Source organism: Centroberyx gerrardi, chromosome 20, assembly GCF_048128805.1.
Source record: "Centroberyx gerrardi isolate f3 chromosome 20, fCenGer3.hap1.cur.20231027, whole genome shotgun sequence".
NCBI lineage: Eukaryota > Metazoa > Chordata > Actinopteri > Beryciformes > Berycidae > Centroberyx > Centroberyx gerrardi.
The window spans coordinates 14,409,443-14,430,309 of NC_136016.1; the positions used below are offsets into that span (position 1 = coordinate 14,409,443).

The following is a 20,867-nucleotide window of genomic DNA, read 5'->3' on the forward strand; positions in this document are numbered from 1 at the left end:
CTCCTCTCTCTGTTTTCCAACAAAATGCATTGCTCCACCCTGAAATGTAGGGCAAAGTCAAATTGCCAGGCTTAGTTTAGTTTCTTGCTCGGTTCCAGTTAACCCACAAATGACCATGTCCTTTTGCCCAATGATCAGTGAACAAAAATTATTGTGAAAATTTGAACGGTTATTAAACATAGAGAGGAATAAGTGACTGCAATGCATCAGTTACTTCAGCCAATAAAATGAACAGTTAAACATAGCAGTGGTGCCCTCTGAAAAGGACAAAAAGAGAACAAAACAGGATACAGGGAAGGATGGAGGATTGTTGCATGGAAGTGGAAACTACTTTGTGCCAAGTCGCTTGCACCTCAAAGGCAGACTGTGAAGTTAGTCTCCTTCCTCTGTCAAAGAAAATCTCCAGGCAGCCTGTTTTCCTGCAAACAGAGGTACGAGCCAATTGAAACGCTGGGAGGGGCTGTCTGGCTAATCCTCCACTCATGTGACTCAACTGAATCATTAACCCAAGGAGGCCCCTCCTTCAATAACCCTTCTCCCCCCTCTCCTTCCATGATTTGCTGGGCTGGCTGCGGGGAGGGTACGATTTAGTTACACAGAGCGCTGGGAGGCGCTTGGGTCAGGCAGTCCTGTTCAGGCAGTGGTGAAAGGAGAGCAGAGCAAACAAGTGGGAGAGTTACAGAGAATATGCCTGACAGGTGGAGTCTCCCACACCGCTTTGTTATGGAATGCAAGATTTTGGAGAGAGGGAATAAGCCACGCTGAACAAGAAACAGTATCAGCTCTGAGGAAGCTGATCTAGACATAGAACCATGAAGGGCCAGGTGGTTTTTGGGAACCCAGCTATGTTTGGTGCAGTGGATTGGAACTATGGACCCGGTGCCCCGGTAAGGAGAGGAAAGAGCGTGGAGGAGCTGGGGGATGCTGGCTGGGCCAAGGAGACGGAGAGGATGGCTCGTCTGCAACAGCTACAGCAATTACACCAACTACAGCTTCAGCAGCAACACCAGCAGCAGCAACAGGTTGGATATCCTGGGTACAGAGTAGTTGCAGGCCAACTGCATGGACCAGTGATGGTGGCAGGTCCTGGTGACCCAGTTCCAGCTCCAGGCTGCCCTATGCCAGTACATGGCGGTCTGATGTCTGTTCAGAGTGGGCCAATGGTGGCTGTAGGTGGGCCAGTGCCGCCTCCAATGCATGTGCCAGCTCCATGGCCAGTACAATGGGAGAACCAAGCCCAAATTATACAGGGCAATGTCTGTCACCAACAAGACAACAGGGACATCTATTTCCACCCGGGTTCAGAAGATGGTCACCTGGAACTGAGGAGATCTGAATGGAAAGGCAAACATTGTTTCTACCAGGGTCCAGAGGACTACAGCCACCAAGAGTACAGTAGAGTGCCACAAGAAAAGGACAGCAAAGATCCCGGAGGTCAAGAAAGGTACGATAAATTAGAGGGGGACAGAAAAAAAACAGACTATTGGGTTAGGGAAAAGGACCATAATTCTGACCGTTATGGTCATAAGGGCCACAGAGACTTGGAAGAGTATGATCATAAGGACAAATACAACCACAGAGATCATTATGACCGGAAATACAATGAGCACTATGATCACAAGGAGCAGCAATATTATGACAACAGGAAACAAGGTAAACATGATCTCAGAGAACATGACAACTACAACACCCGACATGAAGACTACTATGATCATAAAGACCACTATGCTCGCAGAGAGGATTGCTATGAACAGAGGGACAGAGACCACTACTATGACCGCAACGATAGGGACTATTATGACCGTAAAGAGAGGAATGACTGTAGAGAAAAAGACCGCTACCAGCGTAGAGAGCAGGACCACTACTATGATGAGCGAAGACCTAAGGACCATCATTATGACCAGCGTGTAGAGGATCGATATGACCGCAGAGAAAATATCCCTAAAGACAGGGACGCCTACGATCGAAGGAGTGAGGAAACTTACAGCCATAAACGAAGGGACCAGCGTGACTTTGGACTGGATGAGCACGACAGCTATAAGGAAAAGGACCACTATTACAGATATAGGGATTCCTATGACGATGAGAAAGATGAGCATTACAACCAGAAAAGGAGGGATGACTGCAAAGCAAAGGAGCAATATGAGCGGAGGGCCGTAGACCACTACGACCACAAAACGAAGGACCACTACAACCATGATAATGAAGACCGCTACAAACGCACAGAGGCTGACCACTATGAAGGCAGAGAAGGGGGACGTTTCCAGCAGAAGCCCCGAGACAGATATCGGGATTTACGCTCGATATCCATAGATTCGCGATATGAGGAATACCCTACTACAGATCGCAAGACACACTGTGAGGAATGGGTTGAGGAACAGAATCAGAAGCTTGCGCTCCGGGAAAGGCACTCTTATGAGGATCCCATTATATACAGCCACAATGAAGACCAGGAAAAGGGATATGAGTCGTGTTCCGGGAGTGCAGGTCCGAGACGCGGTCGCAAGCCCATTTACGTGGGCTCACTAGATCGTAACAGTTTCTACAGGAAGACGGCTCCAAGCTCCCTGCGAAGGTCACAGTTTGCCACCAACAGGAAGCAAAACCAAGGTAAACATCAGGATATTATCATGTGGGAGCAGGTACTGTATCTGGTGTGTTGCCAAGGCATGATGCCAGAGAGCTGTGTTTGTGTGATCAATACTGAATCTGTTTTTTAGAGGGTTCACAGTAGTCCACAATCCAACAATGATTAGATGACACCACATTTTAAAGGCTCAGGTACAAGTCCACTTTACTAAGCAGGTCTTGTAAAACAAAAGTGGACACACTTAAGGTCATAGTTTGAAAGTGTTCATGTCATTCCCAAGCCCAATGGATAAAAAAAGAAGAAAGTCTATGACAGTCTTTGGTGTCTCGATCCATATTGTTAGTGATCTTCAGAAGCACCCTGGGTGCTTCCAATCAATGCTGGGAGCCTCAAAGTGCTGAGTAGCCAGGCACTCCCTAGGAATGTGTGTGTCAGACAGAACCTGTGTGTGCGAGTGTGTTTGTGTGTGAGTCAGTATCACCTATTCTCACAGGAAGGTGAACTGTAAGGTATGTGTAGGCAAAGGAACCTGCAGAACAGGTTTTGTGGGTTTTTGGTTTTTGTTGTCTCTCTCTCCCTGTCCCTTTTCTATTTTCTTCCATACTCTGCATAGCTGGTGCTATGTAAACCATAACTTGTCTTTTCAGTTCTTGCACATGACTGAAAGGTCATTTCACTGTCTTGCCGCTCTCTTCAAAAGGGATACAGTTGAAAACGACCATAACAAAACAAGATATATGCCATTTGAAAAAAGTCATTTGAGCTGAGATATGTTTAAGAGCTCACCTTAACAAGTAGTAACATTCATGATGACTGAATGAGCTGCATTTTCTGAGCTGAGACTTTCTGGTATAAGTTTTTAAATACAAATATACATTTAGACCTAAATATTTAGAACTCCTTCATGTGCAAAGTACCTACTCCTTCAGATAGTTAACTTGGGTTTGTTATTTTAACTGAAGTTTTGACTGTGATTATGAGACATTTTAAAAATAGAGAGTGAAGATAAAGCAAAAATGTACTGCTAACCCCTAAAATCTAGGAGTCATGTCATCACCTGTTAATATTGGGCAGTGTCCAAAACTCTGGACAGGGCACTCCCAGGAGTTCATGGAAATGGCTGTAGATGGGGTGTTTAGAGTTAATTTTTGTAAACTGATAAACAACCATAATCTGTAACCAGAAAATGAAACCAAAACAACACCACAAAGTAGGTGTGTGTGTGTGTGTGTGTGTGTGTGTGTGTGTGTGTGTGTGTGTTCTTCATGAAGCCCGGTAAGTGAGAGAGCACTCTTCTGGCTGAGTTCATTGTGTCTGAGAAGAAGCAGGTGGCGCCCCCATCCCCTCCCCCAGCCACCTACACACACACACACATGCACACATGCACATACACACACACTGTCCACATTGGCCCCCACCACACTCCCATTTCAGGAGACCAAGTATTAATCCCTAGCGTCAGCATGGTGAGTGGGTGGCGGGGGTCTGTCTGGTGCCAGGCAGTGGCCGGCACTGCGCTGACTCCTTCACTGCAAGACTAGACTGATACTGTGTGTGTATGTGTGTGTGTGTGCATGTGCATGTGTGTTAGCGTATAGGGAGGCCTTGGGAGGCTTACTTGAAGGATGACGCCATTTTTCAAAACACACACACACATGCACGCTTACTTCTGCACCATCTTGTCATCCTTTAATCTTGTTAAACTGTTTCAGCTTGGTCAGGATTTTGCACTGAGCAAAGCATTTGATTGCAGGGCTAAAAACATTAGACCACTCCGCTGCACTGCTTATTGGGTTTTCGATGTGATTCAGTGACATTGAGGTGACTGTAAAGGCTTTTTGAGAGAGGCCTAAAGCCTGTACAACAAGGGCTATTGTTCTCGGTAATACAGCATTAGACCTCTCTCTGTGACTGAAAGATCTATAGAGCCTAATATACTGAGCATCTCTTAGCCAGTGTTTCAGCTGGTAAGCATAATGCTCTCACAGTTCCAACTCTAGTTCTAGTGTGTATTATGCATTCATTGTGTGTGTGTGTGCGTGTGTGTGTGTGTTCCCAGTGGTCCTGATATTTGTTCACAAGCCGACTGTTATGGGTTTACACACTGCAGGTGTATCCAAAGAGGACAACACAACAAGTTTCTGTTTATGGTTGTGCTTTCACTTATTTATTTCTGATGCTGTGCGTACATCTTTTGCTATATGTCTGAATGTCCTTGTGTGGGTATGTGTCATCATCCAACTATTGGTCCGGCAAAGTACGCCTTGTTGTCCTCAGTAATCCTTGAGCAGTCACTGCTATTGGAGGGCAGCGGGGAAGGAGGTTGAGTGGGGGAGTTTGGGGTTAAGACAGAAAATCTTTGGATAAGATGTCAAACCGTCTGACAACATCGCTGTAGAGGGGGCTCAGCCCACTGCCGGCAAGCGAAAAAGTCAGTTGGCAAGAGAGGATTTAACTTGCCAGTCAAATGTAGGTCAGAAACTCCCTGACAGAAATGTTGACATCTGCACAAGGCACCTCCAGTCACACGCACACACACTTAAGTGCACCTATATGCTTCACTTATTGGTTTATCCCAAGCCTTTCTTACAATTGCGTTGGCAACCAGAGCTGGGCAAAAACTAGCAGAATATCTTCTAAATGATATGTTCACCTTTGAGGCTTTTTAATTGTGTGATAAATAATGTGTGATAATCATGCACACCTCAACTAGGTCAAATAGTTGAAGCTACGTTGAAATATTTTGCCAACTCTCTTGTTTCTCTATTAGATAGCATGTGATTTGATATTTGTTGACTGTTGAGTTCAGCAACAAGTCTGGTCTTAATGTTGTGATAAGGAGCTTATAGGTGCTTAATATGGAGTTTCTCCTGGTTAAATGTTTTTTTTTTGTCACAAACAGGAAGATTGGTGGTATTGGTACATCACTGCACTCCTTTCCAAAACACTACACGCTTCACTTCAGATTCAGCTGAACAATGATGCCACTGCTACCTGCCTAAGTAACAAGATTGATGTTATCTGTACTTTCTCAGATAACTAGAGGCGTGGGAAAAGACATACACTGATCTTTGACCAAGTGGATTTTCCCAATCCCATCAGGACTAGTTTGCTCACAGACCTAAAGCATAGATAAAGCGGTGTCAGAGCAGTATTTCCCCTAGACTTACTTGTTGCAGTTTTAGTATTGGGACTATTTTGTCATTCCCAGTATCGGTTTCTGTATCTATTGTGTTTTGAAATTGGGTCTAATTTGGATAGTTATATCCAGGCTAGATTATGATTTTTCACAGTCCTGGCTGGGCCATGGCTATGCACTGGCTATAAAAAACATTGAATTACTTTTGTCAGTCATTCATGTTGTGTGTGAGAAAAAATCTCTCACAAGTCAGAGAGAAAATTAAACACATCTCAGCTTGTCAAGGGACCTAAGGCGGAAGAAGCAAGCCTGATAATCAGGTGTCATTGTTTGCTGATTCACAGACTTGATATTACTTATCTGATGGTTCAGGAACAGACATTAGCCCTCAAATACCTTTTAAACAGTGTAATAGTTGCACAGAACGAGTAAATCAGAGGGTTACAGTGTAACCATGTCACATCCCATCTTGGTCAGTGCTCTTGTGAGAGGATGTATATGTTTTATTGTGAGGAAAATTCAGAGATCATTTTGTCATCCAGCCATATCTGTGTGTAGAGTGCTCAATACAGTAAAACTTAATTCTGTTAACTTTGATTTAGTATTGGGAAAAACTCGTACAGCCCTGAGGCAGACCTTTGTCCGTACTTGTGCTACACTACAGTTAGCAAAATATATGATGCTGCCAATCCAGCCACTCAAAGCCTCAAGGCAATTCTTACTCACAAGTTGTACTGCAGGAACGACTTGGCATTTTCCCACACCAAGAAGTTAAAGACAGTTGCCCTGAGAGCGACAAGGTGGCATTAATATCGCATGGAAATTGAGAAAGTCTTATTGATAATTCTCCCTAAACATTCAACTCTGTAAGTCCCTTCTTTGGATCCATGATTTCAGTGATTTTTACTAGGTGGTTGCACCATTGTGCATCATTGAAGCAGCTGTGAGACCCAATAGACCCATTGTCCTCTGCTTAGCCAGCAACTTGAAGACAGTGTGGCTTTGGTTGAATAGGGCCCTCACTTAATGGTTTTGGTCCCTCTTACGGTTCTCCATGCACATATGCAAAGCTGATGGTCTCTTGAACTAATCGGACATTCTTCATCATAGAAATTAGAAGGAATGGGACATTCCTAGCAAGGTGGAGATGCTTCATTAGCAGCCTAGTCTTTACAGTCTTGGTCTAATTTAGCATTCCAACCCCTAACTTTGTTGCATCTTAGGTATTCAACTTGTAAATGAGATCGTAGCTTTATCCAACTGACAACAACCAAAGCTATATCTCTTGGGTGTCAAGCAATGTACACAAAACACAGGATTAGGTAAGGAGATAATCAAATTCTATATGCTACATGTATCAATAGATTGTTAAATCAATAGATTGGACCTGCTTCTACAATGACCCACTTGTGGTTTGGGTATAGGGCTGTGATTACCAGGAACACCCAACAACAGCACATAGAGTTTGCTGTGAGATTCTGCCAGGAGCTGGAATGTGACCTTATGGCCTTCGACCCTTGGGGATAAATAGGAGTGCATCTCACTGAGGAAGCTCCCCTTCCTCAGTATTTTAGAATGACCTTTTACTTGGTGCAACAGTTGGTGGGACAAATCTAGACAAAAGCGCAGAGTATAGCCTAATGAGCCCCACTGGAAAAATGCTCATCTTGCACCATACTTGATTTGATTACAATGCTTTTGATGATTTGAAAAAGACACTATAAACTTGAGCAATCCTTAGTTTGGTTGTTTCTGTAGGGAAATTTATTTTGAGAAGTCAGATTGGTTAATTTGATGCTAAAGAAGTTTGCACAAACCAGTTCTCTAAAAAGCAAAGTTAACATGTAAAAGTGACACAATTTCATTAGGACCCATAAGAGTCTTACACGTATTACTCTCTGTGTTCACATGTCACAATTTGTTTCTTATCCTAGTTAAGTGTCAGTGTCACTGATTTTTACATATTTATTGCAAGCCGCAGCTTGCAAGTTGTCAAGTAAATACTGTTGCTAGTGTTGGCAGTTTGCACTTTGCCAGAGTCACAGGGCTTGTATGAACCCATTCTCAAGTAGTTTTATGTCCCAGCTGAACACACACACACACACACACACACAGACACACACAGTTGCCCATGTGCTCATTTCAGCAAAGCCACTCCCTGCACTCCAAAACTTGGCTTGATATGAGGAGGGCCCCCGCTATTCGTGTTGCCAAGGCGACTGGGCATTCTTGTGTGAACTTTGGAGCAGAACACACAGCACTGATTGTGTCTGACCTTAGAGCTCTCTGTGGACTGCAAACTTTTGACTTTGCACGGCTATCAATGCAGTTCATGCAATTGCAATTCATGCAAACATGAATTCAGTGACGTATTACTTGAAAGTTGTGTAATAAATCAAAAGACCTTCAAAAAGAAACAATATATTGTTTGTTTACTTGAATGATTTTGAAGATTTTCTAAAGCAATACCTTAAATATTGCCAGTTAGTAGGTGCAAGAGAATGGCAGAGACAGAAGAGAGAGACACTTGTTGAATCTAAGCATCATGATTTTGATAGAATTCAGCCTGTTAGGGGCGGAGCCTAGTCAGGTGTCAGTAGATTCTGAAACATGGAGCAGATTCAGTAGAGAACAGAGTAGACTGGACTGGGCTGGCTCTTCACTCCTCACTTAAGGTTACAGTAGTATTTCAGCAGCATAACAACTCAAAAATACAGTGCTTGTCTTTAGATTAGATAAACAGGATGAGAAGATGAAGAAAAGCATGACTAGTGAAATAGCAAAGAATTGTCTTCATACTTCTGTACCTCCAGAAGTGTATATTTGGAATGTGAAGACAGCAAAGCAATGAGAAGCTCAACAAGTGACATAAAAGTGCAAAGGGTAGACATTAACTCATGCATTCAGCATAGACCCATGCTCAACCATATCAAGACTGTGGCAAAGATATTATGGTAATAGTCAGACTAGCTTATACTTTAGCCTAACATTACATACAGCAGTTCACAATAGACATTAGGATGCAGTAGTAGAGTCCAGCTCCGGGTTTTAGTGTCTGCCATAGTGGTTGTCCAGTGGTGTCTCTGTGTCTGTGTGTGTGTAATCATGGTGGGTTCCCATCCATTCTCATGGTAATTGGAGCCCTGGAATGGACTTTTTGCAGCGGGACACACAGAGTCCTCCACAAGGTTCAGGAGCTGGACTTCAATTTGACAATGGACTATCTTAGAATGGCTGGTGTTGTTTGAACCACCATGCGTGGGGGGCGTGTTTGTTTCTGAAGTGGCTTGAAGAAAAGTGCTAGCAGCAGGTGGGTGAAGCCGTGTAGTCCTTCAAATTTTAGCTCTCTGCCTTGCTCCCTTTTTTTCCTCTCTTTTTCTCAGTGGACTAGGCAATGGAAATGCAGTGACTTGGAGGAATCACTGTCATTCCTCCAAGTTGCTGCATTTTCATTGCCTAGTTAGGGAATTTTAGGATATGCATTTCTCATTGTGTATGTTTTGCGTTTTTACAGCTTAAGATTTCAATTGCATCGGCAGTTATTTGAGCATTTGTTAGAGGAATTCATGCAGTCGATGAACCATAAACTTAAATGTGGCATCCTTTAGAGTAAACTTTTATCCATGAAAAACTTAAACCAGTACAAGATAGACATGGTAGTAAATCTGCTTTTCTGGATGTGATACTATGAGAAAGTTTTGGGAAATGCTGACACTTAGATGCTTATTCTTTAACCTTTATTTAACCTTTAGGAAATGTTTGCTGACCACGTGTGCTCATTTTCAGCTCTGCTACGTATTGTTATTGTTGCACAGATTCACACCAGTACAACCACAGTCTCCTACTGCTGAGAAACTCTACTGGAGCAGTTGGGGGTTGAGTGCGTTGCTCATGCGCTATTCAGTGTTAGCTGTTGATAGAGGGGAGACCACTACCCGCTCACTTTCCCTACCCAGATTTTCCCAGCCAGTCCAGGGATTCAGTCCAGCAACGTTCCAGTCACAAGCCCACTAATCTTTAGGTAACCTTTAGGAGTGTTGTGAGTTGGGATTTGTTTGCTCCACCTGATACCTTGTTTTTTGGTTAAATCCTGGATGACAGTTGTGAGTGTGGATTTAGTCATACTTGATGTCTTTGGTAGATGTTGCAGTATAGTGAGAGATGTTGTCTGGCTTGTGTCATTTCAAAATGCTATAAACCACCCTGCCTGTTGTGAAAAACCCTGAAGACCAGTGTGAGTTTGCCTACTACACTGTGTATTTTGAATCACGAGCATAGTGTTGCACACAATTCTCACGCTCATGAGAGAGAGAGAGAAATTTGATTTTGTCAGTAGATGTAGTTCAGTGAACTGTGAATACAAAGTCTTCTGGCTTCATCAGCCCATGCATTTATTATTTCTAAGAATTTGAGAGTGATATTCATTGACAGAGTGTGACCTGACACTGCTGCGGTGCGCAGAATCCGCACAGAAACAGAGATTCCCATCTCCGTCTCACAAAGACCTGTTGATAACATTATAGACAGTCTCTCAGCCTTATTTTCCAAGCTCTCTACTATGTGTAACCGGGTCAGCTTTTGAATGTAACTCATTTATTAACCCTCATGCTGCCAGTTTTCTGTATGGACCCCCCAGGCCCCCTGCAGAGTCCCTGCTTCCTCTTGTCTGGATTTTTGGGTCCCCATAAAGACTAGACCATGCCACAAGCAATTACTTCCACTCCACACTGGCCTTGTGTGTGTGTGCTGTAAAATATACACACAAGCTTACCATAGGCCGTAGCACAGCGTGTCCACAACGATACAAGGCCCTCACATGCTACATAGTACACATCCATATCTGCCGTCCGTGTAAAGCTTTTAAACCTCTCCATTGTCAAGCCTCTGGATATTTCTCTTGTAAGAAGCAAGACTATGAAAGCTGTACTGTGCTTTTGTCCTCAGAACAGGATAAAATAGTCTGAATGAGTATGCTGTATGTAGCTACCATGGTTGTTTTTTTGTATTATTAGCAATTGTTTTACTACCAGATAAATGATTCATTGGTTATTGTATTGTAGAATGTGAATTCATATTGGTTGGTAATCAACAGGTGTTTGCAGTCAAGCCACAGCTGTTTGTACAGTAGTGAAATGACAGCTGATTGTAATCAAGTGACATAACAAGACACCAGATCGGTAAGAAACAGTGCTGCAATTGCAATTCCTTTGCTAATGAACTTTGATTCCCCAGAATTTCCTAAAAGATTGAATATGGAAATCTTCACATGGCAAAAGTTTTTCAAGATCTGAATTTTGAATCAACTCTCTGATTCATTCAGTTGAGCCCAACCGTGGTTGGAAACACATAAACGTAATAAGAAAACTCAGACTAGTTGCGGTTTCGGCTGTGATACCAAAGCCATGATAAGATTTTCACTGGCAGGCTGTCATTTGTACTGCGTCATTAGCAATGCAAAGCGTCATTAATTGTTAGCTTTCAGTGAGAGGTGAGTGATTATGTGGAGGTGAGGAAATACTGAGTGATTGTTATAAGGGTGTTTCCTGTTGGCTTGTGGCTCAGTGGCTGGCACAGACAGATCCTGTTCCACCTGCTACTGTTCATATACTGAGAGACCCTTTCAACCTGATTTTGTGTGTGTGTGTGTGTGTGTGTGCGCTTTTGCATGTTTTGTGCGCATGTCATGGTGGGGAGACAATTTACTTTCAATTTAACCAATTCATGTACTAAATTTCTTCAAAATCCAAATGTTAAATCTTGGTTTTTTTTTTGTTTTTTTTATGAATGAGGAATAAATCTTCCATCACTGACCAATGAATAGCAGTTTCAGTTTGGATTTTAAATTAATGAGTTGGTAGTGAACTCTTTGTGCTTCATGTCTGTTTCAGGCCCATGCTTTTGTTTGTGTGTGTGTAAATGTGAAAGCCCTACATGCCCGTGGTCTCTTGATTGTACTTCATAGAACAAAGAAAAGTGGAATTCCATAGAAGTGGGTCAAAATCGTTTAATGCGGTTTCACAGGTTTGTTATGTTGGAAATGGCCGCGTACTTAAACATGTGAAGTGGGGCATATAATGTGTGTGTGAAGATCAAACGTGGGAATGAGCAGATTCAATCCAATTAAACGTGGAGTCTTATTGTTTTCCGTCTCTCTTTGTAATGTCTCGTCGTGTGACTTTTAATAACCGACCAGTGAGCTGTTTTCTCATCTGTGGGGAAATACTCCAGTGTTGTCGGTTAAATGGCTGTGTGTCAGTTGGCAGAGCAAAAGTGACGGATGCTGCCAGAGATATGGCGCAAGCGATGAGAAAAGCTCCTCTTAGTCAAGTCTTAGCCAAGTCACGTGAAAGGAGGGAGGCGGGGTGGATGAGGTAAGAGTGGAGGGGTGGAGGAGGGGGGGCAAAGGGCAGGTGGCTGGGGGATCAGACACTCCTTCTTTACAAAAAACAATATTTTTTTTAACAGTTTTGCAAGTAACTATCTTTACTTGGCTAATAACCTGATATTGCTTTGTGAGAAGCATTTTGGGAAAGGAGGATTTCAATTTTGACTGTCTCATTTTGGGAAGAAATTCTTCAAATGGTGGTCACTGTGTTTGTGTGTCAAAAACAAACAAAAAATAGTGAGAAATGCTGGCCGTGTGTGTGGCATATGAGTGTTTGCGAGTGCATGCGTGGGGTAACATGATGGCAAGCATAGTTAACATAGGACCATTTTGCCGTCATTTTTGGGTCAATCTTGAATGTTACCTGAATTTATAGAAACAAACATTTTTCAAATCCACCCGATATTGGCAGAGAAAACGCCTGCTTGTAAAGCTGTTCTGAGCTTTAGCCTCTGACAGCATCTGTTTGAGGAGCAGGGGTGACGTCAGCAGTGTTTCCCCCATATAAACTTATTAGTGGTGACCCACCGAAATATCACACAGGCCCATTATGAATATATTAACCAAACTTACACAGTAACATATCAGCAGGTTGTCTTGCATGTGCAGTTGTGTCCTGCTGCTACTGTATGTGTATCTTTTCCACCCCAGCCTGTCACCATCACGCATAACCTAAGAGCCTGTGGGACAAACTGCAAAAAGCATTAGTAAACACTATGTGAGAATATTCTCTGACCAATCAAATCATCAACAGCGATTGTATTTTGTCATTCAGATTACATGAAGGGCTAATACGATTAGCAGACACGGCGAGTAAAGTTATTCTTAGCGATATGACGTCGGGCAGTCGACTAGACGCATAAATGCACGAGCAGACACAGCAGTCAGCGGTCACGTTTCATGCCCAATCCTCGTCTTAGATGGTGTAAATGTGGACACACACACAGATGATATTTCTCTCTCTTTCTCTCTTCCCTCTATCCCTCGCTCCTCTCTCTGTAACGGCCTCTTCTTCTGTCTGTCCAGTCCCTGAGAGCCTGTATGTCTGTAGTTGCTGTCACAGGCCATTGTGCCACTGACAAAGAGCCTGAGTCCACTCCACTTTTGGGCCCATTGATATAAGGCAGTGGTGCGTGAACCGGGCTCTCCCTCCTATCCCAGGCACCCCAAAGATCAGCCCCTCTACGAGCGATAGCAGAGATATAGATCAAAGCCTTGTCAGACAAGACGAGGAGAAAGGGATGGGTAGGGGCGGGATGGGGCGGGAGGAGTGGCATGTTGTGGTGTGTTTGGATAAAAAGCAAGGAGGAATGGAATGGGAAAGTTGCAGTTAGCTTTCTCTCTTTAATCCCTCCACTTTAGCCTTTGTCATCTTTTCTGTTTACCTCAATGTTTTTGTCTCTTCTTTGCTACAAAAGGCTCTGTGTTCATGCCAATAACATGGCACTTAACCATCTGAAGTTGATAAATTAATTGAAAATGTCATAATTTATGGAATGCAAAATGTATATGATTTTTATTCAATACAATTTCAGCAAAATGTAGTTTCACTTCAATGGTTCCTTATAGAAAATGCTGGTGCATGGTTAGCTCATCAATGCAAACAGCCAAAGAAATGACTTTATCTTTCACAAACAAGAGCTTTTGATGGAGATTGGTTACGTCTGAGCATATATCAAGCAATGAACAAACACATTTGCACCAAAAGCATTTTTAATAAATGCAATGGATAATGTCTTAGCTGATTCTTCAAAAACATCTGACCACCAGGTTTCATTTATTAGAGAATCCAGACTTCATTTTTTGACGTTTACCTATACGGAAATGCTAAATGAAGCCCAATGAGTCGTTCCATTCATCAACCAGTGACGGAGCCAAATCTGACCCCTTTCCTGTCTTTCCAGAGATGACCCTCCTGTCGTCCCAACCCAAACCCTTGGAGTCCACCCCAGGCTCGGACTCGACCCCCATCACCACCGGCGGCACCGAGGATCCCGAGCTGAGGATGCTGGAGAAGAGGGAGAAGGTCATCGAGGAGCTGCTGCAGACGGAGAAGGACTACATCAAAGACCTGCAGATGTGCGTCAAGGAGATCATCCAGCCGCTGCAACGCAAACAGGTGAAGAGATGTCATGATCGCCCTACAAGTACAGCAGATAGTAGCCGAGTCAGACCAATTAGATGAGAATAGGACCTCAAGATGTGTTGGAAGCGATTGTTGAGCAGCTCCAAGGTGTTTTTACGTTTTTATTAACAATTTCAGGGGATTTTATTCCTTGTGCTACAAAAGAGAACGCAGTGTTTGTGCTATTTGTATCTTTTAGGACTTATAAGGTAGAGTAGATCTCAGATGCTTTTGAAGGAGATCACCCGGTAGCTCCAACAGAAACAGCTACTTCTCCAGAGAGAGTAGAGGCAGGGAGAAGATAGAGGAAAGGCTGAGTACTACTGAAGTAGGAATAGAAGAATGAAGTGGTTTTGGTTTTGTGTTGTGCATATCTCAGTGAACAGAACAGAGGAACTTTGTCCGATGCTTTAACACTTTCCATCCACCTTTACCTGCCTTAAAGGTGCAGAATGTGGACTTTGACGGCCTCTTCGGCAACATCAGCTCTGTGATTGACCTGTCACAGCGCCTGTTCAAGACACTGCAGGACACAGACTCTACTGGTAAGGGAGCAGTTCTTAATAGACACATATATATAGATGTCCTGTGAAATAATGGTTTCACTTACCACCCACTTACACACAGCTTTGCACCCTACGCCTTGCATTGTACATTCAAGCAGGGGAATTTCAACTCAAACAGCCAGCCAATAACTTTTTATTGGGTGAGACTGAACACATTTTAAAACGCATCAGCACTACAGGGTGTAGGCTGAAGGAAATTAAGTTATGCCAAAGTTAAGCTTGATTTAGTCTTGATGTTCCTTTGAAAATGGATTCCCAAATATCAGCCTAGATATGGTGCATGTTGAGACTGTGATATGAGTAGCTTGCCTTCTTCGGATTTTTAAAAATGTATTTCAGCCATCAGTTGTGGCAGCACCCGAGTTAAAAACCATTGGTCAGTCGAAAAATATTGCCCCTACACGTGTTTATAGTAGATCTGACACAGTTTCTGATGATTTTTGTAAGAGTTAGAACCTATCCCTTTTTCTTTCTCTTTACCATTTTGAATGAACACATGGAGTACCATTTATTTGCTCTGTCCCCTCAGGAAAGGTATTTCTGGACTTCAAGTCAGAGCTGGAGGAGGTCTACAAGATCTACTGCCAGAACCACGATGATGCTATCTCTCTCCTGGAGAGCTATGAGAAGGATGAAAACATCCAGCGCCATGTGCTGGAGTGTCTGGAGAAACTGAGGTGAGTAGCTGTGGAACCACGCAGACCTGGAGAAAGAACACGTCTGGAAAATGGGTTCCTACGTTTTATGATCCCATCGTTGACTTGTGTGTGCGACTTAAAAACATATTATTCACCCCTGTGCATGTGAGTGGCTAGAAATATGCTCTGTGAGTGTGTATGTGCGTGTAAAAGCATGAAAACAAACCGAGTGGCTTCTAATACAAATATACAGTTTGCTAAGTTAAACATTAACTGTAAAAAGCTGTCGATCATTTATTGTGTGTGGAGTTCATTAAGTGGAAAGGTAATGGAAACTTTATTGTTGCTGTATCTCTGGATCAGACCCTTTTCAAAAAAGTAACTGGGTGGCACACTTTGGACTTTGGTTTAAATGGGTTGTCGGGTTTTGCAGTTGTGTAATTATTTTCTATTGGATGGAAACTTCTGTGGACATTTAGGACGTTCTGATTTTCTGTCTTCGCAGTAAAAATGAAGAAAACAGACATGGCACTGTGGAGTTTCGGGCTAGGTTTTCCTGTTGGCTCATATTCACATGGTGTTAATTTATGATAGGTTTGGTAGCAGACTTTGAACTTGGATGCGTGGGCAAGTTATGGGAGAGAAGTACAGTCACATCACATGTAGACACGCAAACGATACTTTGTCTGAAATAAGATGTTTTATTCAACATTTTTGTGCTTAAAATGTCTCATTTCCCTTGGAAGGACAAAGAGACCTTACTACTTCGTACCCCTGCTGTGTGTGGGCCGCTTCTCGTTGTATCTCCGTAGATCTCAGTAATGTGGAGCGGCCGAAGAATGTGCCCTACCTGGTTTCACCTGTCTGGTTTCACCGTCTCTCACCAGTGACTCAGGCCCTTGAGCTAACACTGCTGTGTTTAGACACTTGTTCTGGAAAATATAGTCGCCCGTCTTTGTTTGAAGGTAAACACAAGGCTTTGATAATCCGGAAGCCTTGGAAACAAGAAGGGCTCTGGTTCCAAGAACAAATCTCCTTTACAGTGAAAGGACAATATACAGCTTGAAGTGTAGAATAATGCCTACATTGTCGGTCCCTCGTTGACATGAAGCTGTTTTTAGTCAGGTTCATTTCAGGTTCATTCATTGCTGTTTTTTTAGTCACTTTGTAAGTGTACCAGAGAGTTGCCAACCTTAACAGGACAATATAATAGTCTATTCTAAAGGGTGTGTATGTGTCTGTTGTAATATATACACCTACTAAGCTTACCATAGGTCACGTGTGTGTGCAGTCGCTATCAGCCTCAGCACAGGGACATGTGACTGCCCTTCTCGAAACTGCAAGTGCCAGCCGATCTCCTTGACAGAACTTTTACCTCTGCGTTCGGCCCCTGGCCAGGTTTAAGAGAGCGCTCACTAAATGAAACCATAACAACCCCGGCTGCTGTGGGCTCGAGTCTTTTATTAACTCTGCAGGGTTCTGGTCAGATTCTTTGGATTTAGTTGAAATACAACCTGAAGTTTTCTGGCGTTTGGCATCATACTGAACCTGTATAGGCACATAAATAACGTAATGCTCATTTAATAGTGGTGGTATAACGCTGTCAAAGGTGTAAAGGCCTCCTTGACGCCTTCTAGGCAAACAAAAGATTTATGAAAGTTGTCATCAGGCCATAGGCTTATAAATCCTGTTTCTGTCATCTTTTCTCCCTCTTTCCCTCCTTCCCCACAACAGGGCCGTGTATCGAGAGTGGTAAGTCTCCTTAACGAGTGTTGTTATGATTTCCAGCATGAGAATCATCTGACCGCATGCCCATGGCTCACTAACCCCGCTGGAAACGACCTGTGTGCATGTGTGTTCACTTTTAGAGCTAAAAAACCAAAGTGTTTCGCTGAGTGTGACGGTGAAAGAAAGCTGTGCCGCCACGCAAGGCCTCCAGCCTCCAGCCTCTGTCATAATATGTTGTTGCTTGTGTTTGCATGTGCATGTGTGTATACCATTTTTGTGAAGAGAAATAATACTGTGTAATACATTATATTATTACATTATTGACCTTCCCTTCCCCAACCCTCCCTGGATCAACAAAGAGATTGTTGTTGGTCCTGGAAAACACTTAACTGTATCTAATGCCATCTAATGGAGCAAAGCAGCAATAGCAATATACAGTTAAGGTTATAGTCAATATTATTTGAAAAGCCATCATTTACAAGCAGATACAGAAGCATATTGCATTCATCTTAGAAACAAAATGATTTCACCAGGTTTTCTTGTAAGAATGAGATCTATTCTCATAATTACTCTATTTTTCTTGATATCAGATCTTTTGTCGTTATTATCTCATAATTATGAGAAAACATATCATTATTACGAGAAAACCTGGTAATTGTTTTTTTCAAGATGAATGCAAGCTTCTATAGAACAATAATCAAATCAAATAATTTGGGTAATTTATGAAAACAATCATAAATTATCCAATTTGATTTGTTTTAGATTCCAAATTAACTCACTCAGTTTGGAGTTAAGCTATTTGAGCTGTTCTGTGCTCTAGATTGCATTAAAACTAAGCAAATCAATGCATTTTTTTCATATTGTGCCATCACTGTTCTCATGCTGTCTCCCAAAAACTATATGTGTCATCATCAGAGTGTGTGTGTGTGCTCTCTTGGGATGATGGCTACATATCATGGGGTCATACAGTCAGAGCTGGCAGCACATGAGGGAGAGGCATGTGTGGAGTGAACTTGGGATGAGGGTGTCATTGTCAAAAGCAGTGGATGTCTGTTGGGTTTGTGTCTGATTCTTGACAGTATATTTTGCTCAAGCTCCTCCTTTTCTCTCTCTCTCTCTCTCTGTCGCTGCCTTCTCTCCATCCTCCACCCTCGCTCCCTCTCTCTGTCTCTCTCTCTTTCAGGGGGAAGACGAATTACATCAACCTCGGCTCCTTCCTGATCAAGCCGGTGCAGCGGGTGATGCGCTACCCGCTGCTGCTGATGGAGCTGCTGGGAGCGACGCCCGAGAGCCACCATGACCGGGCGCAGCTCACCCAGGCCGTGCAGGCCGTCAAGGAGATCAACGTGAACATCAACGAGTACAAGCGCAGGAAGGATCTGGGTAAAGCCCCTCACTCACTGACCGATTTTGGCCGTCTTGGATTATACTGTTGTGTTGAATGATTGTCGTTGAGTGTGACAAGGTCAGAGAGGGGCGATGAAGTTCCCCTGTGTTGAATTTTAGGCTCCGAAAAAGTTCTGTCAGTTTCATAAGTTTTGTTTTTCACGTTTTTTAGCCTGGCTGGTGTTCAAGTTTTGGTTTTAACTCTATTACACTGAGTGACCAGAAAAAACATGGCCAGCAATGATGGCTTACAGGTACAAATGTGACTAATAAACATGTCAAGAAAGGCATCGGCCGACATACAGTACACAGTATGATGACAGAATCGGCTGCATCTTGCACAGTCTGACAGGGCTGATATCAAGATTTGCACTTGGGTCCCGTTGCACAAGCTGACATGCAATAAACACAAAAGACGATCAAAGTTGCACAGTCTGCAGTGGGTTTAAGTGAGTTGGGATTGGTGGGGATTTCTTAATGGGTTGGGTGGTGGGGTGGGTAGTTGATCCATAGATGACTAGATTTGTGAATGGATAATATATACAATAGTAGGGAGGGAGGAAAGGAGAAAGAGGATTGATGTGGATTGTGTGTGTATATGTGTTAAAGTTGTCCGCTGGATTTGTCTCTGGAAATAAGTGTGTTGACTGGGTTCCCTGCCTCAAGTTTTCCCTCTGCTGTCCACAGTGGTGAAGTACAGGAAGGGGGACGAGGATACGTTGATTGACAAGATCTCCAAGCTGAGCATGCACTCCATCATCAAAAAGTCCAACCGAGTCAGCAGCCACCTCAAGCACCTCACGGGAATATCACCCCAGGTAGCTAATTTTATAACCTAAGTGGGAGTCTACATGAAGGCTACAGGAAGAGGCATTAAACTCCTCCTGATTGTTGTGAATGTGTTGGTACTTATCTCTCTCTTTGTCTTCCATCTTTTTCTCAGATCAAAGATGAAGCGTTTGACGAGTCTGAAAAGAAGTTCAGGCTGCAAGAGAGACTCATTAAGTCTTTTATCAGGGACATTTCCTTGTACCTGCAGCATATACGGGTAGGAGCACCTCAATCATCTGTGATATATTACCATTATCATTCTCTTTGCTTTGCACAGATATTACACACATCTGATAATCCAACAATCCTCATCTGTAAACAGAAACGATAACTCTTACTATCAGATGAAAACTTCAAAAGTCAAGCTCAGTATAAAACCTGACTATTCATCATTGTGAAGAAATTAGAATTATCACACACTGGTTTATCCTAAATTACCCTACACACTACTATCCTAACATTAATATATTTAATACACATATATTCCAGTAAATGTATTTGATGCATATATTTTGTAATGCATTTTTGGAGTGTTTTAATTTCGGAACAAGATTTGTGCTAATGGGGGGAAAAAATGCATCTCTGCTCTGTAGGAATCGGCATCTGTGAAGGTCCTGGCAGCCATCAGTTTCTGTGACATCTACACAGAGCGCAGTGTGCTGGACCCCGAGCGCTTCCAGAGAGCCCACCGCAGCATCAGCGACAAGCAGTTCACACAGTTTGTAAGTCCTCTTCCTCTGCTCAGCTTCAGTTTGATTGAATTGAATTGAATTGAAATTTTTTATTGACAATATAAAAAATATATGACATATATACATAAATAATATATGCACAGCCTCACCAGGAGGCATCATATCTTTGTACAATATTTGTCAAAAGGATAAAACACAATAAAGCCCAAGAGCTTATTTCCATTGTGGTCCTGAAGTGATGTAATAGTTGTGCAAGACTGTTGAAATTATCCTCTTTTAGATATTATATATAAAATATTACTTCAGTGCATGCACATTGTGTTCTATATCTCTAAGTTTTTGTACAACTTTCTGATAGTACAGTCTCTCTTACCACCAAACCCCCCCTCTCTCCCCTGAGCAGAAGGAGCGCACAGAGGCCTTAGTCATCAACCCGCTCACTCAGCTCCTCCTCATGTTCGCCGGGCCCCACAAACTCATCCAAAAGCGCTTCGACAAGCTGCTGGACTATGACAACTGCAAGGAGCGCGCCGAGCGGCTCAAGGACCGCCGCGTCCAAGACGAGCTGCAGGCGGCGCGCAACAACTACGAGGCGCTCAACGCCCAGCTCCTGGACGAGCTTCCCAAGTTCCACTGCGCGGCCGAGGAGCTGTTCACCGGCTGTGTGAGGGCCTTCGCTCAAGCCCAGAAGGACTTCATGAAGATGACGCTGGGAGAGCTGCAGCCCCTCCTGCAGGTTGTGAGTGTGTGTTTGTTTATGGGGGTGTTGTAGGCTGTGAGTGGGTGA

The 20,867-nt window shown here is 43.1% G+C and overlaps 1 protein-coding gene across 4 annotated transcripts in view; it reads left to right on the plus strand.

The window, feature by feature from the left end:
• dnmbp (dynamin binding protein) overlaps nt 1–20,867 on the plus strand; it is a 56,281-nt gene that overhangs the window by 32,036 nt on the left and 3,378 nt on the right. For 2 of the 4 annotated variants that reach the window (XM_071920331.2, XM_078290648.1), the window contains exons 5-13: nt 14,019–14,233; nt 14,685–14,784; nt 15,335–15,482; nt 17,178–17,195; nt 18,355–18,554; nt 19,245–19,375; nt 19,501–19,605; nt 19,982–20,110; nt 20,484–20,819. In XM_071920331.2, coding sequence (XP_071776432.2) covers nt 14,019–14,233; nt 14,685–14,784; nt 15,335–15,482; nt 17,178–17,195; nt 18,355–18,554; nt 19,245–19,375; nt 19,501–19,605; nt 19,982–20,110; nt 20,484–20,819 — 1,382 coding nt within the window. Of the gene's footprint in view, nt 1–642; nt 2,611–14,018; nt 14,234–14,684; nt 14,785–15,334; nt 15,483–17,177; nt 17,196–18,354; nt 18,555–19,244; nt 19,376–19,500; nt 19,606–19,981; nt 20,111–20,483; nt 20,820–20,867 lie in introns of those variants that run through there. The other 2 variants (XM_071920334.2, XM_071920332.2) reach the window with 2 other exon arrangements.